The sequence below is a fragment of the Netta rufina genome (assembly GCF_964035555.1).
Source record: "Netta rufina genome assembly, chromosome: 3".
Taxonomy (NCBI): Eukaryota; Metazoa; Chordata; class Aves; order Anseriformes; family Anatidae; genus Netta; species Netta rufina.
This window is the reverse complement of record NC_140125.1, coordinates 76562338-76581963: the sequence shown is the minus strand read 5'-3', so window position 1 is coordinate 76581963 and position 19626 is coordinate 76562338. Positions and strand designations below refer to the sequence as shown.

Genomic DNA, 19626 nt, shown 5'->3' with positions numbered 1-19626 from the left:
GCTGTGAGTATCATATAAGCATGTGTTTAAATATGTTTTGTAAATATCCAACCAAGAAGGTTTCTGTCTGGTGGTACTACATAGCTTTACAGTGCAGAAAACAGCCATTTTGAATTCATTTGCCTCAATGTTGTATTCAAAATTGCATTTTTTCCTACTTTAAGAAGCCGCATTTATTAAAACATTAAATAAATACAATAAACTTCTGCAAAATAGGTTTTATTGTTTTCTGTATGGTATTTGTAGATTTAACATTCCACAATATTGCATACTACTCATGTGTTTTGTTACAGTAATGGGCCTTTGGCCTGGATTTAAAGATGCACTATTACTATCTGAAGTCAATACAGGTATTTTAGTTTCTACACATTATATGAAGATCTTGTGCTGTAAATAAAACTAAAATATCTCATTTGAAATTTCAGTGAACTCTTGAGGTCGAAGTTAAACTTTACATATCAATTGGTAGACCTATTACAAAAGTCCTCAGTTGTAAAATTTCATAACTTTAAACCAACTGAGAAATAGTAAGAAAGACAATAGTGCATCTTTTTTATTTTTTTGAAGACAGACCGACAATAAATATTTTCCAGTTGCAAACTTGTTCTACAGCTAACTTATTTCTGTGCCAACATTATTATTATTTTCTGATTGCTGCTAGCAACAGTGTTTAAAGCAAATACTAGAAAATTAAAAAGCTGTATGAACCAGTCCTCAGAGAAAAGTGCAATGATGAAGAAATTAGATATGATTCAGTGTATCAAGAGTAGGGAACTGAAAAATAATCTTATGCTTTGCATAGTTGCATAGATTAGCTAGCTGGTATTCACATTTAAGCAGAACAAGTGGTACCCTTTTAATACCAAGACCCCCCTAAACCAAAACCCTGGATTTTGAAACAAACTTTGTAAATAATGGGGCACTTCAGTACATCATAAAATGCCCAAATACTCCCCTGCCTCTCCTATTTTCATCTGCTTAGGCAACATCATGTTCACACCCCTACGTGCAAATGACTACACCAGAGCTGTCCGTAAGACATCATCTCTGGCTTTATACTGTTAATTAATGTGCTTTTAAACAAAATATGAAATAAATCCAATGATAAAACAGGAAAGGCCATATCGTATTTTATAGTTTAAAGAATAACTAATGATATATATATATATTTAACTTTAGGGTAAAGCAAGTGTTGAGTTTAATTAATGGTTTCATTAGCCAAAGTCCATCAATTTTAGTTCCCTTTTAAACTACTACACTTAAATATATCAGAGGCATGAAATATATTTTTCTAAATGCATAAAGTGCAGTCACTAACTGTTCACAGATTAATATATCCACAAAAGTGAAGACATTTTTTCAAAACAAATATAATACTTCATATATCCCCTCCTTAAATTTTCAAGTCTTTTAATCAAGATCTTTATAGTTCAGATTTGGTTTAAGTCAGAGGGGCTTATAAATGTAATGTTTACAGGGTCCTCCAAATAAAAGCAGGCACAGCTGGTTATGTAACATTATCAAAACAAGTTTGTTAGACACAATGGAATACCCTGTTACCTGAATAATTTTTATATATTTTTTAAACACTAGAAGAGCATTGGAATTTAGCACTTACTAGTAATCCTGGTAGACTTCCATGATCACTACCCTGTACTTTGAACCAATGGGGGGAAGGAAGGTCAGTATATGAAATCCTAAAACTCTAAGAATAAAAAGGGCACAAATACAATCATCTAACATCTGAAAATTTGGCAGCTGTACTCAGTATTATCACACTACTCAAAATTGTTGTATGCTGTACAAATCTAGGTTTAAAGTGTCATTTGCTAAAATATCTCATTATCCAGAGTTTGTGAAGTAACAGCACTCCTTATATACACACTTCTTACACCTCTAAATTCCAGTAAAAAGACTTCAAAAAGAGGTTTCTTTCCTGCCAGTTACATCTTAGTCAAAACTGACCATTAATCTTAAAAAATCCACTTCAAGTCCCACATTCAAATACAATATAGTATATATTGCTGTAACATCAAAGTGAAACGTCTTAGAATCTTAACTTGCACATACAAAAATTCTAAATATAAAATGATACGGTAAATGATACCACCTTGAACCTGTATTTTTCAGTGCATTAAGATACTGATTAGTGACAAGCACAGTGCCATAGGATAAGTAATTTGGTGTTTGAATTGCAGCTTTTTATGAAGTATGAAATGCTGCCATATTCCAAAGATTTCACTTAACCCAGGAGTTCGATGTTAATACATTAATTACAGGTAAAGAAACATACTTTAGTTAACCCAAAGAATTTCTCCAAATGAGACATACTACTAATATTCCAGAAACACTATATGCAAGTCCAAGCACAGCATACATTTTTCTGTATTCAAAACTGTTGATACCAATATTAGAATTTTGTTTCTTTTAGTGTTTAAACAGCAAACACTGTGTATTGTAGAGCCTAAATATTTAGAATACAGTAACTTCTAGTTAGTTTTGGTGTCCACACACCTAATGCTATTTACAGTACAACAAGTTTTCATTCAGCTGGAGTGATTCTCTATTCATTCTTCACCGCAGTATTTCTAACCAAATGAAAACCGACTTATCTAATTGAAAGAGCAATTCAAGTGGCAGTAGCAGTATTTGGTCAAAAACGTAACACCTACTGTCTCAACTTTTAAGAGGCTACTGTTACTAGAGAGGCAAACATTGCAATGTTTCTCAAACTAAAGTGGTGTTTGGCAGGAGACAGCTGTAAACCATCTGCTTTGTATTTCCAGCTTTGCAGATGACCATCTCTGTCATTCATAATTGCAGCATTCTTGTGGTAACTACAGCAACTGCTTTCACAGCAAAGTACTGTATTTGTGGCTAACTTCTAATGCCATTTAGCAGCTTTAGTTACAGAGCACACATCAAATGACAAGCAAGCTCTCCGCTGATTCCAATTTGGAAACCTCTGAAACAGTTCTCTTCCCAAATGATTCAGAAATATGTTTGTTATATTGCGTAATTAGCATTATATATATATCTATTATGTCTTTAAATACATTTTATAAATAAATTCCAACAGTGTGTTGTAAAGTAAATAATGTAAGAAGTTTCACAATTTAAATAAATATTTTTCACATTCCAATTCAGCTTCTTACAAGCTCATCTTTATTTCATGCCTTAGTTCTGAAGCAAAGTTTTCGCTTCAATACAAGAGGTAGATTTGATAGACTGGGCAAGTCAAGCCTACTGCCAAAAACACAACTGTCAGTAACTGTATTGCTGATATGCAGTTTGAGACTACATGAAAGAGTCAGAACCACTGCCTAAAATCCTACCGAGTCTTAGCTTAACAGTTCTTGTTAAATCACATTTAAATGCTTTACTTTAGGCATTACTCACGGTTGTTTTCTGTACATATGAGAATGAAAAAAAACACAAATACAAAACAAAGAACAGTTGTATCTAACAATATATAAAAGTGCATGAGCTGCTTTCTTCATCTATTTCTGCAAAACATACTCAACTTCTCTAACTTTGACCATAAAGAAAAGACCTCTAGAAAAAAAAAACAAAAAACTACATGTGTTTACATTTTATGCTTGTCTTCACTTTAATAGTTTACAGCTGAAATCCCTCCATTGGAGCCTCCTGCTGTTGGAACACAAACTGCTGTTGAATTTCATCCACCTGAGGTGCAATACTGGAATCCTCTTCTTCAACACCAAAGTAATGCTCTATGAGTTCAAAAGCCTTTTGGTAGATTTCTTGGTTTTCATGCCTCTGAAGAAATTCAATTTTATCAAGTCCTAAATTCAAAACAAAACATTTTCAAAATCTAATTGCTTCAGAAGAATAATGAATGCAAAGGCTAATGTAAGTATGAAGACTTAGTGGTGGTACTCACATTAAAATAAAAAGGCAACCCCAAACCATCTAAATTAATTCAATATCAATGATCTTCACACATAATTGCTTTTTTCCTCTCTCTCCATTCTTTCTGCCAAGTAATATGCCTTTTCTTCCACGCTAAATGATCCTAATGGATAAATTAAGGAATTCCTTAACCCATGTATTTCTAGGTTTAATTTTTTACAGCACCTTCTGCTGTTCAAACTGGTTTTAAAACTATAGCAAATGAGTAGCAGTTAAGATGCGACGGCAGCTACCCTTTCTAAAAAGAAGCATTCCTTATGTACAAAGAAAGCAAAGTAGGGAGTCAGGATAACACACTGCTTCCTGTAGCAATTTCCAAAATCCCCATTTCTTTTCTTTTACTCCTGCAGTCTTCCACAACTCTAAATTCTATCTCCTGTTATGGAGGTGTCTCTGGGCACAGCCTGTTACTTTTTTTCAAATTTAGTTCTATGATTTGAAAATGCTGTCTTTTCCAAAGACTTATCATTTGCAAGCTGGAGGGAATAACCTCTGCTCTGCTGGCAGAAAAGTGCCTGGAGGTGAGTTAGGTTAGGACTCAGAACTCCTTTCTAGCTGTTTAAGATAACTCAGTTTTCATTTATGTTGGATTAGGAAGAGCTTGTAAGAAACCCTTCCAATGAAAACAGAGGACAAAGAAATAAGGGTGATGTCATCAGCTGTTTCCCCTACTGAACTTGTCCTACTCTACAGTTTCAGTTGCCTACTCAACTAACAACAAAAAAAGGAACTAGACATTCAGTAGGTGAAGTTTTGAACAGACTCAAGATCTTGACAAGAATAAATTCCTTTAAACTCTCCAATACTTATTCCTCTTATACATTAGATTGCAAAAGTATGTTCTTCAGGTATGCATGATTTTAGAAATACAACTCCTTAACAGGGAATTCAGATTTACTGGTTACTTTGCAGAAAAATTAGTACTATCTAGTCAGATGTAACATAGCATCAGCTATTAACAGTTCTAGCTGACTGAAACACAAACACCTACCAATTCCTTTCTTGTCAGAAACTACAAGATAAGCCTCCATAAATAATGCTGGATTCATTAGGAGCCAGTTTTAACATAAATTTTGTTAAATCAGCAGTATCCAGTCATTAAATTCTACAAATGCAATTTTAGTTTTGATAATCTGCTTTTAATATGCGGTTTAACTCCAAGTCTTAAAAAAATAACAAACAAAACAACAGAAAAAGGTACTTTCACAAAAAAACAAACTTAGTAATTTTATCATCTGAAGTGGATTCTTGCTAGTACTGATATTTACTACACTAAGAAGTTGTTGACTTTGTGAAGAAGTAAAACAAACTTTGATCTCGCATCCCTATTGGTAATGAAACTACCAGACAGGATTATATACTAAACTATATTTTGGGATTGGGTGATAGTGTTGCAAACCATGGTTCCAATAGACTAGAAAACCTACCTGTTCGTTAAATATTTCTGAGAATGTTTCACTTAAGGTACATTTCAGAAACTGACTGCAGACAAAAACATCTTAACATTTTCTGTATTTAATCACTTTTCCCACCATGCTGTTATTTTTTTTTAGTCATTTAATGTCCACTTATGCTTGAAAAGAAGAAATATTACATTAAACTCACCTACAAATTTCAAAATGGTTCATAAGGGATTTAGAACCCAAAATATAGAAATTTAGGTGTGCAGTTTTAAAGTAAGTAATTTCTTACCATATGCTTCCTCTATAAGGGCACAATAAGGATTAATGCCCATTCCATTTTGCTTAGACTCCTGCTCTCCAAGACGCAGAATATTTTCAAGTCCATTCAAAGCCACCTGTACTATTTTTGAATCCATCACAGTCAGGAGGTCACAAAGAGGCTTGGTACAACCTAGTGCTACTAAATACCTTTAGAACAGCAGAAGAACAAAAGGGGTTAGGGGAGGTGGGGGAAGGAGGACTGATAAACCAGTACTTTTATTCTGATACACTACTCTCACACACATTGGTTATTATTTTGTCAAAAAAAGTCTGAAATAAAAATTTTCTAAAACCTTAGTCTGAAATACAATTAATACTCTACTTTATCCTAATGGGAAAATTTGATATGCATATTCGTAACTGGACTTTCAGGCTTTTAAATTTTAATATTTTATACTGTCATTTCAAGATGAACTACTGATTCAAATTGTTTAGTATGTTAATGGCATTCAGAGAAACTAGAGAGCATTTTATTCCGGTTATTCAAGAAATCCACTCTTTGTAGTATTTTTAATAGCCACAGAGAGTAGAATTTTAATTAAACTCCATTTCGGAAAAAACACAGGTATCTGCTTTAATGTAACATTGACAGTGACTTTAGAGTGTGCAAAGAAAACATTAAATTTGCTGAAGCCTCTCCACAGAGAGATGCAATCCAACTGCGTAAGTTTTCTAAACAACTCTCCGAAGGCTTTCAATTTCCAAACACTGAAACTGTTCGTTAACTGTTGAAATTGTGTCTGACAACATAATACAAACTCTATAAAATAACTTCATGAAGGCTTTAGGCATAACACCCCTGAAACCAAATGGCTTCAGTCAATTTATCAATTCTACTGCGTATATTCTACTTATCTTTCTGAGCTTCTAGGTGATTGTCAATGTACACAGAGTTTCAAGAAATTAGTTTGCAGGTTTTTCTTGCTCGTTTGTTAGGATTCAATTGCAGAAAAAAAATGCCTCAGAAAAGGTACTTAGGCAGAAAAAAAACATACACAATCTTACCTAATCTGTTCAGGGGTTCCTCCTGACGTTGCATTAGTTATGGCCCATGCTGCTTCTTTTCTGGTGCGAAATTCAGCTTTCTGAAGAATTTCAATCAATATTGGAAAAATATTTGCATCTATAACAGCCTAAGAGATAAAATGAGGACTTTTAATAATAATTACTAAAGACTGAGTATACAAAGAGCAAGAAGATCAATACGCTCACTACAGAAGTCAGTAATGCCTCTTCATAGCAAAAGAAACGCTGTTTTGTTAGAAGGCACCACACTGATTAGAAATGCTAAACCGAAATTCTAACTACTCTAACATTGCAATTTGTTGGCTTCTCTCTGGTGAACAGTTGATGACCTTTTTACTGGATAGACCTGTTAAAAAATCATGTAACATAAGCTCTAAATCTGAGTTTTTGAATCGGAGATCAAGCTTCACTTGATCTCAGCAAAAGTTTGGCCATTTTATTCAGGTTTGTCATCTCCATAGAAAAGACCATTTCTGTAATTGGAGACTGTATAACATTTTCATCTCTAATTCAAGGAGAATTAAAAAAATCATACTTAAATGTATTCCAATTCTGATTTCTCATTTTTGTCAAACAGAACCTTTTTTTCCAGGAAATTCCAGACACCTAGAGAAACCGGCAGGATTTCATAGTTAACGACAAGGTAATTCAGTACTGATGACATCATCCAATTTCAGCCAAATGCTCAACATTTCCCAATAGGTGGAATTGGTAGAATTGTCCTTTTCACACAAACTAGTCCAGTGAAACATTCCAATTTTATTAAAGTAACATTGCTTATTACTTTAATAACAGGTATATTACAATGTATAACAATGCTTTTACAAGCTATACCTGAATCTGAGCTCTATTTCCTGCAGTAATATTAGAAACAGTCCAGCAGGCTTCTTTCCGAATAGATTCCTTGGGACTACTAAGCAAGTGCAAGAGACAGGGTAACGCAGAGCAGTTCAGAATCACCTAGAAAAATTTGAGAATTGAAAATTGTTTTGTATGTATATGCATATATAAATCACGTTATGGATAACGTCATAAGAAATGTATTTTGCAACACATTTACACTACTTAGAAGTATGAAAGATAACATCCTGCAAAATTAAAATGCTCAATATGGTAGTGTTTGAATAGACGATCCAATTGGATAGATAAATTGGAAAGAATGCCCTCAACTAAGTTAACACCAGAAGAATAAAGACAGGAAGGCTATGTAAGGCTGTTTAAGACTTGAGTATCAACTTTTACACCACCAAGAACTGTAAATTTTATTTGTTCAGTTGCTTGCTCGCTTGTTTTTAAAGCAACAGATATTTTCTATTTAAGTCTTTAGTGAAGTCCACTCCCAAAGAGCTTAAAATAAATTATGTAATTAACTGATTTCATTATTTACCCTCTACTCTAGTACTATAAGCCTTTTAAGCACAATTTTCTTCAAAAAAGGACCTTAATTTTCCTGCATAGCTTCAAGCTCAATTCTGTTTTTTAGGATTAAAAAATAAATATTTAACAAATTGCATCAGTCGGTTTGTCATACAAATAGATACCATGTATCATACATACAAAATTCAAGGACAAATCAAGTATGAGTATTGCTTCCAAAAAATGAGAACTCTGACTACATTTGAATACTTGAAAAAGGGAATTAGAATGGAAAAGTGAATCCCAACTAAGGGAAAAAAGTTCTTTTCCTTATCAACGGAAATCAGCATTCAATGTTGCATACAGAAATGAAGTAATCTGCTGCACACAGTGCTGTAAGAAAATGTTCATTCTTGCAGTAATTTAATGATTAAAATACCAGTTCAAACTGACTGCCAAATTAACAGCATAGATTTGGACAGAGTTTCCTTCACTGATGCACACAAATAGCTGTATTAGGTGTGTATTTTATTGCAAGCTTTTAAAAAAAATAATTTATACAAAGATTTGTAACCATTTTTCTTCCTGCCAACTTATTTTTCTTTAATGAATTAGTCTTACCTGTGTTTGAATATCATCTCCCGTAACAATATTTCCAACTGCTCTTAATGCAGGGGATACCACCTTGTAATCATTATGCCTGGAGAGAAATATTGCTTGGTATTACCAAGTGCTACAGCATAATTTTGCATTTTCAGTGAACAAATGTTTACTTCAGGTACTAAATTTTTAGTTATAGAGAAAACAGCATTATTTTGTCCTATTTAACCAAGTTTAAGAAATGCAACCAAAGAACGGGGAACCTCTGTGGAATGACAAAACAGAGTAATTTATCTGTTCAACAGACTCACTTCACCCAGCTCAATTATTGAATACAATACTGGAACCTGCATCATCCACAGGAAGTGTATACTAAAACTTAGCAGCCCTCTTTTGTAAGAGAACTTTCCCCTTTTGTAAGTCAATAATCTTAGAAACCCGTATCTGAAGCCCCCATTCCCACATTCAAGTATATGATATGTAGGGGAAGAAAACCTATTCAGCTGTCCTACAGCATCTACACAAGAGAAAGCAACCTCGCCCTCTCCTGAGAGCTGTACAAATGAGCTTTTCACAGGGAATTGTGCTAAACTGTCAGTGTTGGGAACTACCATCTCTGACCTACTCTGTAGTCCCCACGTAAACACAGGAACTTAGTCTCCCTTTCTAGGAAAATAACGAACCATAAAACAAACATACTGGAATAGTTCAAAAGCAGCCCAAGCCTGCCTCTAGACTTTGTGAGTTCAAAAATTCTTTCAACTACATCTCCTAGAAAGGTAAGGAAACAAAATATAACAACATTAAAACACTTGAGCTGAGAAATTTAGTTACAATTAAAGCTTCATCTTCAGTTGTCACCTTCCTATTCTTCCACGTAAGTAAAATTATGTAGAAGAATTAATTTTTTTTTGAAATATAAAAGACTACTTTAGAGAAAGCATTTTTCATTGTTTCATTGATTCCTGGAAAATTTCCAGGAGTCAAGAAACCTAGCAAGCAAGTGAAAAGGTGTCAGACTGAAATCAAGCTCATTATGCCTCATGAAATAAATTCAAACTATAAGTGAAAAAACAAAACTAAGTTTGAACTCCTTAATATTAATATCGCTATAGGACAGTTAATGGCGAAGAGGGGACTTACATCAACAACTCCACCAATCTTCGACACACTCCAGAATCAATAACAGCTTGGATTTTATCATTAGGTCCATCTGAAAGGTAAGAGAGGGCCCAGCAAGCATCTGCTAATACATCCGGGTCACTGCTAAACAACAGTCTTGATAAAACATTTAAGCAAGGAGCAACCTAGGTTAAAGAAAAATGTTGCAAAATTCAGTGTTTTATATTTTTAATCTTTCAGAGAACATTCTGAAAAGGAATAACTCTGCAAAACTATTTACTGCCAAAGCACATGAGTTCAATAATGAACTAGGACCTAGGTGAAACATATCCTGATTAAACAAGATAACCAAATCAAATTGGTGGATTGGCTAAGTTTTTAAGAGACTACTTATTTATATACCTAGTGTAGTATCTACGTAATTGCACGGCTTAAAACAAAACCTGCTTTTACATGTAACTAGATGATCGGAAATTACTGATCCTTTTTTAAAATCACTTAGAGAATAGAAATTCACAGTAACAATGCTTTTTGATATAGAAGTACCAGAGGTTATTTATAATAACCAGTTTACAGTTGTTTTAACATAAAGAATCTCAGAGTAAAATCAACATTCACTGGAATAAATCAAATAAGCTATGGCTAACCTAATTTCAACTGTTAGCCCTGACCCTCATGTCCTCCACACAAACATATGGAGCAAACTGAACCAGACCATCTTACTATCAGTTGAAACCTGACATGTTTTAGCTATACAGATGAATCTCACAATCTCACACTCTTTGTAGAACTTAATTCTTTACCTTGCCTTGGTTATACAATTCAGCCTCCTTTATGTATCCAGCTGGTGCTATTGAAGTTATTCTTACTAGCAGCTACCCACAGGCTATCCTTTTTCCAACAAGGTTAAAAAGGTTTAAGCAGCAAGAAACCTTGCTTTTTTGCTACTGGAACAAAATACTACTTACAGATATAAAAATTGGGTAGAGCAATAGCGAGGTGATTAATTGACATCAGAGATCCCCCTTCCTGTTAACCTCTCTCCAAGAATTTTTAAGTAGCAATAACAGTAATCACTATTCCCTAACTTTCAGCACATTCTCTCCAAATTACCTTTAATGAGTATTTAATATTGGCCTAATCTACCATAATATCCAGTGTTCAATTCTATCTTATATTGTCACTAACATTACCAGAAATTAATTTCATACTCAAAATAAGAAGCTAATACCTCTACTAGTCTTTACATCACTGCCTTCCTAACCGGAGAGAGGTGGAAGTGGAGAGCATATAAGCAAATGACCTCTATCATAGCAGTCTGAATTAATTCAATTTTCTGCTCTGTGACTACAAGAAATACCTTATTTCTGCAGCATGAACTCACATCTTATTAAGCAACCATAAAATTAATAAAGAAGAAAAGCTTTAGTTATAACTCACATCCTCTAAAAAGTTCTGGAGAAAACACAGCTCAAAGGGGTTTGGTCCTCGCTGAATTACTTGTCCATCATTTCATAGCAATGAATGACTACCTGCATCTGACTAAGTAAGATCTCAGGCTTTTAAGTAGTTTAATTTTTTTTGCCTGACAGGTGTCAAAGTAGATGATTTTGTGCAGATACAAGAGATGGACAAAACTGTGTGATCACACTGACAAGATAAAATCAAGTCTATCTCCAGATTCAAAGATTGTGTCTAACAACATATTACAAATGTAAATCTTCATTTTTCTGATTTCTTGAAATGAGTACTTCATTATACCTTACTGAAGTCTGGAGGTGGATTCTTTCCTCTACAGAGATTTGAGAGCGCCCAGACTGCATTTCTAGTTGTTGTAAGACGATTTGAATTTGTTAACAGTCTGTCAAAGAGATGCAATAATATTAATTAAAAAATAGTCGCTTTTCATTGAAAAAGTTACGTCTTTTTCTCTTCTATTATTACCAACAATGCCTCATAACAGGAAAAAAATCCTATTATTGGGTACTAGTTTCAGTTTGTTTCTCTTCATAGCTGACATGATGCAAGTATTCTCTTAGAAGGGACTGAATATTTTGTATGGACGTCTCATTCCTAAATCAAGTATATATGCATATAAAGCAAAGCACTGCTCAGGTGGCAAATCGTTTAATCTTTTCAGAGAGGGAATCTGGAAACACAATACACCTTCAAGTTAACTTTGATGTTTTCATTCAGAAGATGAAATTAATAATTTTAAAAAGGATCCATAAAATATTAGAACTTAAAAGACCTAAAAAAAAAAAAAAAAAAACACACTAATGTTTTACTGTTTTTGCTGAATAGACTGTGAAAGATTCAATACCTGAAAAATCAGGTTCACTTTCAGATACATACCAAATTGTTTGAAATCTTTAAACCCTTAAGTCTTTGAGGAAGATAATTTTAAGCTATTTTACAAATGTTTTATAGTATTTCAAGCAAGAATAAATTGAAGAGTATTTGTGTTGGGTGAAGTTTTTCCCTGCAATGAAGCTCCTTTACATCTCGTTATAAGTGTACAGTAAATACTGGAACAATAATCCTAGTGGAACCTTCTGGTGTAACAACTAGTCCACACAGCTCATCTCAACAACCAAATAGACAGCAGGACTGGAGCTTGGAGCTACTGGACAAGAGCAGGGAAGCCAGGGCGGACAGCCTACCGCACAACCCGCTGGAATCACAGAAACATACGTATGACTTAAACCACCTCTCTCCCAGTCTACATATCCAGAACTCTGAAAGAATTCCACACATCACAGAAACTTCATACTAGTGATATGAAACTATTCTCTTTTTGCAGATATTTGAAAGCTTCTAGTCACAGATGAATTAAAGATATACACGAAACTCAGATAATCCAAAATGTTAGGCTCATAGAAATAAAACGAGAAATATTCTCAATTTAGCAAGAACCTTTAAGTCTTAAGTTGAAGTTTAGCATTACCCGTATCAGTAACAATTTGAAATACTTACTCCAAGAGTGGTGGTAATATTCCACAGTTTAAAACAAAGTCTCTGCACTCTGCATTATCACCAGCGATGTTACCAAGAGCCCACACTGCCTTAAAAAGTAAAGCATCCAAGTGAGTTTATACACGCTTGCAAATCAACATTTACAGATAATGTAAGTATTTTTACAGCAAATGCTATGGAATCATCAAAGTCTGCAGTATCACTCTGACTATAAAATTTCAGAAGACTACTGATTTATATAGGACTTTGTGTAAGTTCACAAAAAAAATTACCTACATTTGAAGTTATACTTTCAAGAAAACAGAGTCTTCTGTTCTGAAAGTACACTGATTTAGATGCTTTTCAATAAAAAACATATAAAATCTTTTCAATAGTTACATTTGCTCACTATGCATTCACTGATGTACTAAAGCTGGCTCAAAGCTGCACACAACGTTTAAGGAATAAAAAAGTTAAATCACTAACTTAAATTTTCAAACATTCCAAACTCATGCTAAATAAAAGCCAGTAAGTTGCAGCCTCTCTTAAACATAAAAAGAAATAAAGAAAAACAAACAAGCCAAAAAAAAAAAAGATTAATGAAGACTGTAAAACAATAAGGTAGAAGGATATAGGAAATTAAGCTGCATGGAAACTTAGAAAAAAAAATCCACAAACACTGTTTTCTACTACATTTTTTGTATTTTAGTGTTTTAGATCCTCTCAGCCTATAAATAGCACGAGAAGTGAGGTGCTTTTCAAAGCATTAAGTAACATAAAATAAAAAACAGGTTCAAAGGGACTTGAAAGAAACAGGGAAAAAATAGCATGAGGGAAAAAAATACACTGAAGGTGAATTCCTATCTTTCTGGAGCCAGATCAGTAAAATGGAACTCAAGACCTCTTTAACCAGACAAAAAAAGATTCATAAATTGATTTTATAGTTACAAAACACTGAAAGGAAACAGTTACCTGCTCCTGGACATCTTCATGTTCTGAACTAAGCAACTTAATAAAAATTGGAACAGCTCCAGTTTCAATTACGACTTTGGTGTGTAGAAAAGTTCCAGAGGCTATGTTTGTCAAAGCCCAAGCTGCTTCAAACTGTTGAGGAGCAGAAAGAATACTATCTCAAACAACTCAGCATAAAAAAGAATAAATTCACTGAAAACAGTTTGACATGAGAGTTGCAGAGGTGACTTTTCCAACTTTTTTCCTTTCCACTGAAATGCAGTTATTACTATTATTTTCTTCTATGGAAACTACCATAATCTTTACTGACTGGCACAAATTCCTTTTGTTTATGCTACATACAGTTGAATTATTTGTTCTAATATCCACGTGCACCATGCCTAAGTGCAATTTAGCTGGCTACCAGAAATAGGCAATTACTAATTACACCTATCACACGTTATTTAATTTTCTTCTAAGAATTTAGTCTTTTGGTTTCATGTATTTTTACAGCTAAAATTTCACGAAAGAAAAAAGGTACTACGCTATACCCAAAACATAAAGCAGATTCCACTCACACATCAACGCTGATGCTCTCAATACACCACTCTCTTGAGCAAAGCCTGTTTTCCACATCCAAGAATTTGACCAGCTGAATACATCACCCTAAAGACTACTGTGAAATTCACAAGTTGGGCCACAATTTCAGTGGCAATAATTAACGCTTCAGACAACTGAAACTTACAGCTTGGATATACAAAAATAATTTAATTATGCTTTCCAAAACTGTTCTGGGTGTTTCTAATCCCATTCCGAACCATAAATTAGTACCAGCCAAACTCACCTGCAGTGTGTAATTCTCATTCCTCTCTAGAAATTTCACAAATCTCTGTACTACTCCTGGTTTTTGGATGACTTCATCTATGGGTGGATTAGGTTCTAGATTACAAAAACAAACATATTTGCGTAAGTCTAATGGAAAAGACCACAGACATTATTTTTTCAGTACGACACAAAGCAAGAATATGATTCTCAGGAAGTTCTTACCATAAACGTTTAGCAATCATTTTAATCTCAAAAGAGAGAACTAAATTTTTGGCTTCAGAAGACTGCTGGATCATCTCCATGAAGTGCTATAATTCGGTAAACACCCTATTGTGTATAATAATAGTAACACACACAATTACCCATTGGCATGTTAGTAGCTTGTTACAACACTGTTCCTTCAATCAGGAACTCAGATCAGCAGTTACTGTTACATACTACTTTATATGAACAAACATACCCTTGTACAGCAGACTGTACAAATACCAGCATTAAAGACTGCTGGTCTATTTATTTAACGTCTTGAATTTTAAGAACAACAAAATTAACACCATTCTTTGACAGGCATATCACTTTCACCCCCTCAAACACAGAACTAGAATCAGAAATTCAATCACTGACACAAGCACTAAGTACTGTTAGTGAGTAGTTTGTTACTGCCCTGGACACTTTAATCAAAGCATCCTTGCTTTTGTTACTTTGCCTGAAAAATTTAACATTAGAATAATGAAGTCTTTTGTATTTAGCCATTAGGTTTGAATGGATTTGTTAATGCTTTGCTATAAACAACACTTGAAGCATCAGCAAACTATTTTAAAGTGAAACAAAACTACATGTTAACTGATTCTATATGACTAGCAATCATAACAACATAGAAATAAACAAACAAAAAAGCAATGTTTACATACCTTTAGATAGCAATTTTCTGAATTTCTGAGTTGCTGTGAGCTGCTGATCAGGATCATCTGAGAAAATCATCTGCACCATATCTACTGTAATAACTTCTTCCTAGAAATGAAAGGAGGACTTCTTAGGTCTAGTACACAGCACATAAACAGCTAATATTCTAAATATATTCTAGAGTAATTACCTCTGGAATAGGTACAGTAGAACTGACATCAGGATCCTGAATTGGACTTTCTACCATAGATTCTTCATTTCCCGGGAGAGAAACATTTCGGCGTTTAAACAACTGAACAAAGAAAAAATTGTTGGGAATATATCAAAACTTAGCATAGAAAGGGTACTGATGACATACTTGAGCAAATGTTTTCACCAATATTAGCCAAAGTGTTTCAACTACTCACCTTCCCACTCATCCATGCAAACGGTTGGGTACAGTAAAGTTTGAAGAACAGAAAGGAGAAAAACACTACTATACATAAACAGCACTGTAAGCCTCCAGGGAAACCCTTAAGTTCTTTTTTAATTAGAAAAGATCTATAAATGTCTCAAATGTAGGAAAAAGAATCATAGAACATCCCAAGTTGGAAGGGTCCCACAAGGATCATCGAGCCCAACTCCTGGTAGACACAGGTCTACCCAAAAATTCAGACCATATGACTAAGAGCATAGTCCAAATGCTTCTTTAACTCTGGCAAGCAAGATGCAGGTCTTCCATTGTTTTATCCCTCATAATTCAGCATTTATATTTAAGCAGAAAATAGTATTCCACAAGCTACTTAGTTCGTAGGCTGAAATCATCAACGCAGAGCCACAGTCTGTGTTTCAGCACACCACATTCTGTTAAAGGGGGAAAGTCTAAACTCTATGTACCTACATCTAGCACACAGTTTTAGAAAAAATAAAACACTTTTAATATAGTTGGAGGAAAACATGGTATAATTTCAAGGTGAACTTTCAAATTATGTAACCTTAAATGTTTTGTGTGTCCAAAAATCACTTTGGCTTCATGAACTGACTATGCTTAAAATACATACCTGCACTGTAGTGTTTAACAGGCTATACTTAATGAGTGCCTCATCATTTTCTGGCATGCAAACATAGCATTCATTACCCTGTTTTCTTCCAGAAACCAAACCTATTTATTATTTTGTTTAGTCCTGAATCCACTACTACACTTACAGTCTGTAATAATCAACAATTCTGAGACTATGATGTTGGTATCCTTAAAAAATAAACATGAGAATCCACGGAGTGTCTCAGATTTCACTTCTAAGCATAATAGTGAAACCTCCTACTAAGTTCTGAAGAACATTTTGTCCTGAAAGTTGCCTATAGATACCTACATTTCAGCTGTCACATATGCCCAAAACTGAGTAAGCAGCTCCACGTTTACATCTAGCCATACAAACAGGAACCTAAAACAAAGCATTATCTCCCTCATTCAACACATTTCTGGATTGAGCACAAACCTAGGCACTAAACAACTGCAGAATCCTGGACACAAACAAGTTTTAATTACATTTAAATCCACAAATGGAAGAAGAAACAATATTCCTCTTTTTAGAGGACCAGCTGTTCTTTCTAACATTCAGCAATGACAAGCAAGATCCTGCTTGAAACAAACTGTTTTTTGTTTAGGAACACGGCCTATCTACAATTCATAACTTTTACTGGAGCAAAACAGTCTCTTTTCCCTGCATAAACTTGTTCCTGACAGTGCAAAAACTGCTGACAACACTAGTCTAACGATTAAGATTAAGGTATTCTCATTCTCACTGTTACAAAAACCAGCATGGGAAACAACCCCTTTATTTATATATAAAATTTAACTACGTAGTATTTATTACAAAATTCACAAAACTTTCACCAGAAGCTGCAATTCAGATGAATTCATTCACAGGTAAATACTCCAGTAGGATTCTACTTCCTTTTCTTACCTATCTGACCCAACTAATACAAATTCTTTTTCCAAGCAGTAGCACCACTCTCCCAGGAGAAAGGTAAGCATTCCCGCCTCAGAGGAGACTGTAGATCAGTGCCTGGGACACTCTCTAGGTGTTGGGAGACACAAGTCTGCCACTTTAGACCAAGCAGAAAAGCAAACTGTATTCCTCACTTTCCAGACAACAAACTACTAAACATTTTGGAAAAGCAACTACCACCAACCATAACACTATATAATGTACTCGGATCACTAATAATTCGGTAAGGACAGCTGCAAATATTAGAAAAAGAGAGTCTAGAGACCGCTATTTGTTGGCTACTTTACTAGGCTACTGATAAAAGCCCTTGAGCAACCTGAAGTACAGCTTCAAAGATGAAAGCTGCCCTCACCCCTAGCACTACATCTTTGGTCCAAACTCTAGAATGGAATCCAGGTTTTCTGATCCTTATTAGATACAAGGGTATCTTTCAGCACAGTCCTACATGTCTAAACCTAGATTAGAGGCTAAATTTAAGCCACACGTATCTCCTCGTGTACCCTTCTGATTTAGAAGGGCCTCGGCTCACTGTTTTTGCTTTATGATCTGACAGAGAGGTACCTGGTGCTCCCCAAGATTGCACAGAAAACCTCATGCTTTGGATTCTGCTTCACAGGAAGTATCTAGTCAAGGCCTTTCACATATGTGAATTTAACTTCACAAGCACTTAACAGTCAACAGTTCATGGAGGTGCTTACCTGTTCTTCCCTTTTCTGTTTCCGAAGCTGGATTCCTTCCTCTTCTCTTCGTCTGCGCATTTCTTGAGGATTAAGTGCATTATTCTTGTAGCTTTTCATTCTGAAGTTATCCTTCCCCGGGCTTGACATGTTGTCTATTAAAGAGAAAGAATTACTTCAAGAGGACAACAAGAAAGCAAACCTGCCATCTCCTGTGCTACAGAAGTATCTAGCAACACCTATATGTACACCTGTAGCTGTTGGCGATATCCAGTTCGTCAACAAATATCTCCAAGAGAGAAATCAGAGAAAAATCTTTGCCTAGACAGTCATTTCTAAACTGCAGATTAAATTGCAGGTCATCGCAGCGATCAGACACTTCATTAAAGGGCATAACCTAGTGCCAGATGAAGTTACTGGTCTTATGAGCAAACTGTAAATTTTTACACAGTAAAAGCAAAAACACTATTTTGCTGAATTTTGACATAGATTTGAAGGAACTGTCAGCAAATCCAGGAGCTTGTTTTTCCCTCTCAGAAAGTAGACATCAAGTGTATTCAAAAATAAGGACAAATCCTAGAAGAAAACCTGCAGTAATTACTGCTTCATTTAACATCCCACTGCACTGCTTCTTTTTTTTTTTTTAATGCCAATTGCACAAACACAAAGCAGGATCTAAGGGTTATGCTAAGTCTCCTTTTAATCTGTATACAGAAAAAACTCCACGGAAAAAAAGGGGGTCAGCAGCACCCAGAAAGGCATACCCTTTTCAATTCTAAGTTAAAAAAAAATTGACTCATTTTAATTAACGTCTCTTTTGATGTATAAAGAGGATGGGAATCTGCCCATCATTTCAGACGCATCAGTTGTGGAAAGATAAAAGCGATACAACGTGATCTGTCACCGAAATGATCAAACTGACTGAAGAAAGGTTGTTAATAACCCAGTGTTAATTTTCAAAGCTAGAACCGAAGCCTTCACCTGAGGAATAATTAACCGTCAAAAATACGGTTCAAGACTCCAAGCAAACTCAGTCGCATGAAATTCTTCCACAACAAGACCACATGCAGAAGAACACCTGAACTACACTTCTACAGCTGTGCCACACGTCTCTGTCAACTTCCACAGTGAGATTTGTCTTTTTATTTGCAATAGCAGCAGTACCGAGGACTGCTTAGTAACAAACACAGGCTGGAAACAGGCCCTCAGCACGGCCCCCCCCCACCTGTCGCGCACCGCCCCGTTACCGGCCCGACCCCCCCGGCCGAGCCGAGCCGAGCCCGGCTCCCTCAGCTGCTGCCCTCTCCCCTCCCCTCGCAGCAGCCTCCGACCCCTGACCGGCAGGACGCCCGCCCCGTGCCAGGGGCGCACAGCGGCTCCCGCAGCCCCTCACCCCCACGAGGCGGTGACCGGGGACTCACCCATCGAGGCGCAGCCGCTCGGCGCCCGCCGCCTCCACAGGAGAAACGGCGCCCGGCTCCCGGCGTAAGATGGCGGCCGCCGCCCCGCCCGGGGGCGGGCTCAGCCGCTCCCAGCAGCCTCGGCGGGAGGAGGAGGAGGAGGAGGAGG

At 35.6% G+C, this 19626-nt stretch overlaps 1 protein-coding gene across 1 annotated transcript; it reads right to left on the bottom strand.

The window, feature by feature from the left end:
* Positions 1-203: 203 nt before the first annotated feature.
* KPNA5 (karyopherin subunit alpha 5) lies at positions 204-19569 on the bottom strand. The gene is made up of 14 exons (XM_084283851.1): positions 19479-19569; positions 18079-18212; positions 15583-15684; positions 15401-15500; positions 14512-14606; positions 13689-13820; positions 12738-12826; positions 11523-11622; positions 9783-9946; positions 8661-8739; positions 7518-7643; positions 6663-6790; positions 5626-5804; positions 204-3806 (listed from the first exon to the last, which is right to left on the bottom strand). Exons 1-14 carry the CDS (start codon positions 19480-19482, stop codon positions 3619-3621), a joined length of 1620 nt encoding a protein of 539 aa, XP_084139977.1. The 5' UTR covers positions 19483-19569; the 3' UTR covers positions 204-3618.
* Between the last annotated feature and the right edge of the window lie 57 nt (positions 19570-19626).

Bases quoted from the DNA above. Each gene is read 5' to 3' on its own strand.
- KPNA5 (XM_084283851.1), bottom strand. The intron at 15,685-18,078 runs GTAAGCACCTCC...TTCTTTGTTCAG, and splicing joins AACAGAAAAGGGAAGAACAG to TTGTTTAAACGCCGAAATGT. The intron at 14,607-15,400 runs GTATGTAAACAT...TTTGTAATCTAG, and splicing joins CAGAAAATTGCTATCTAAAG to AACCTAATCCACCCATAGAT.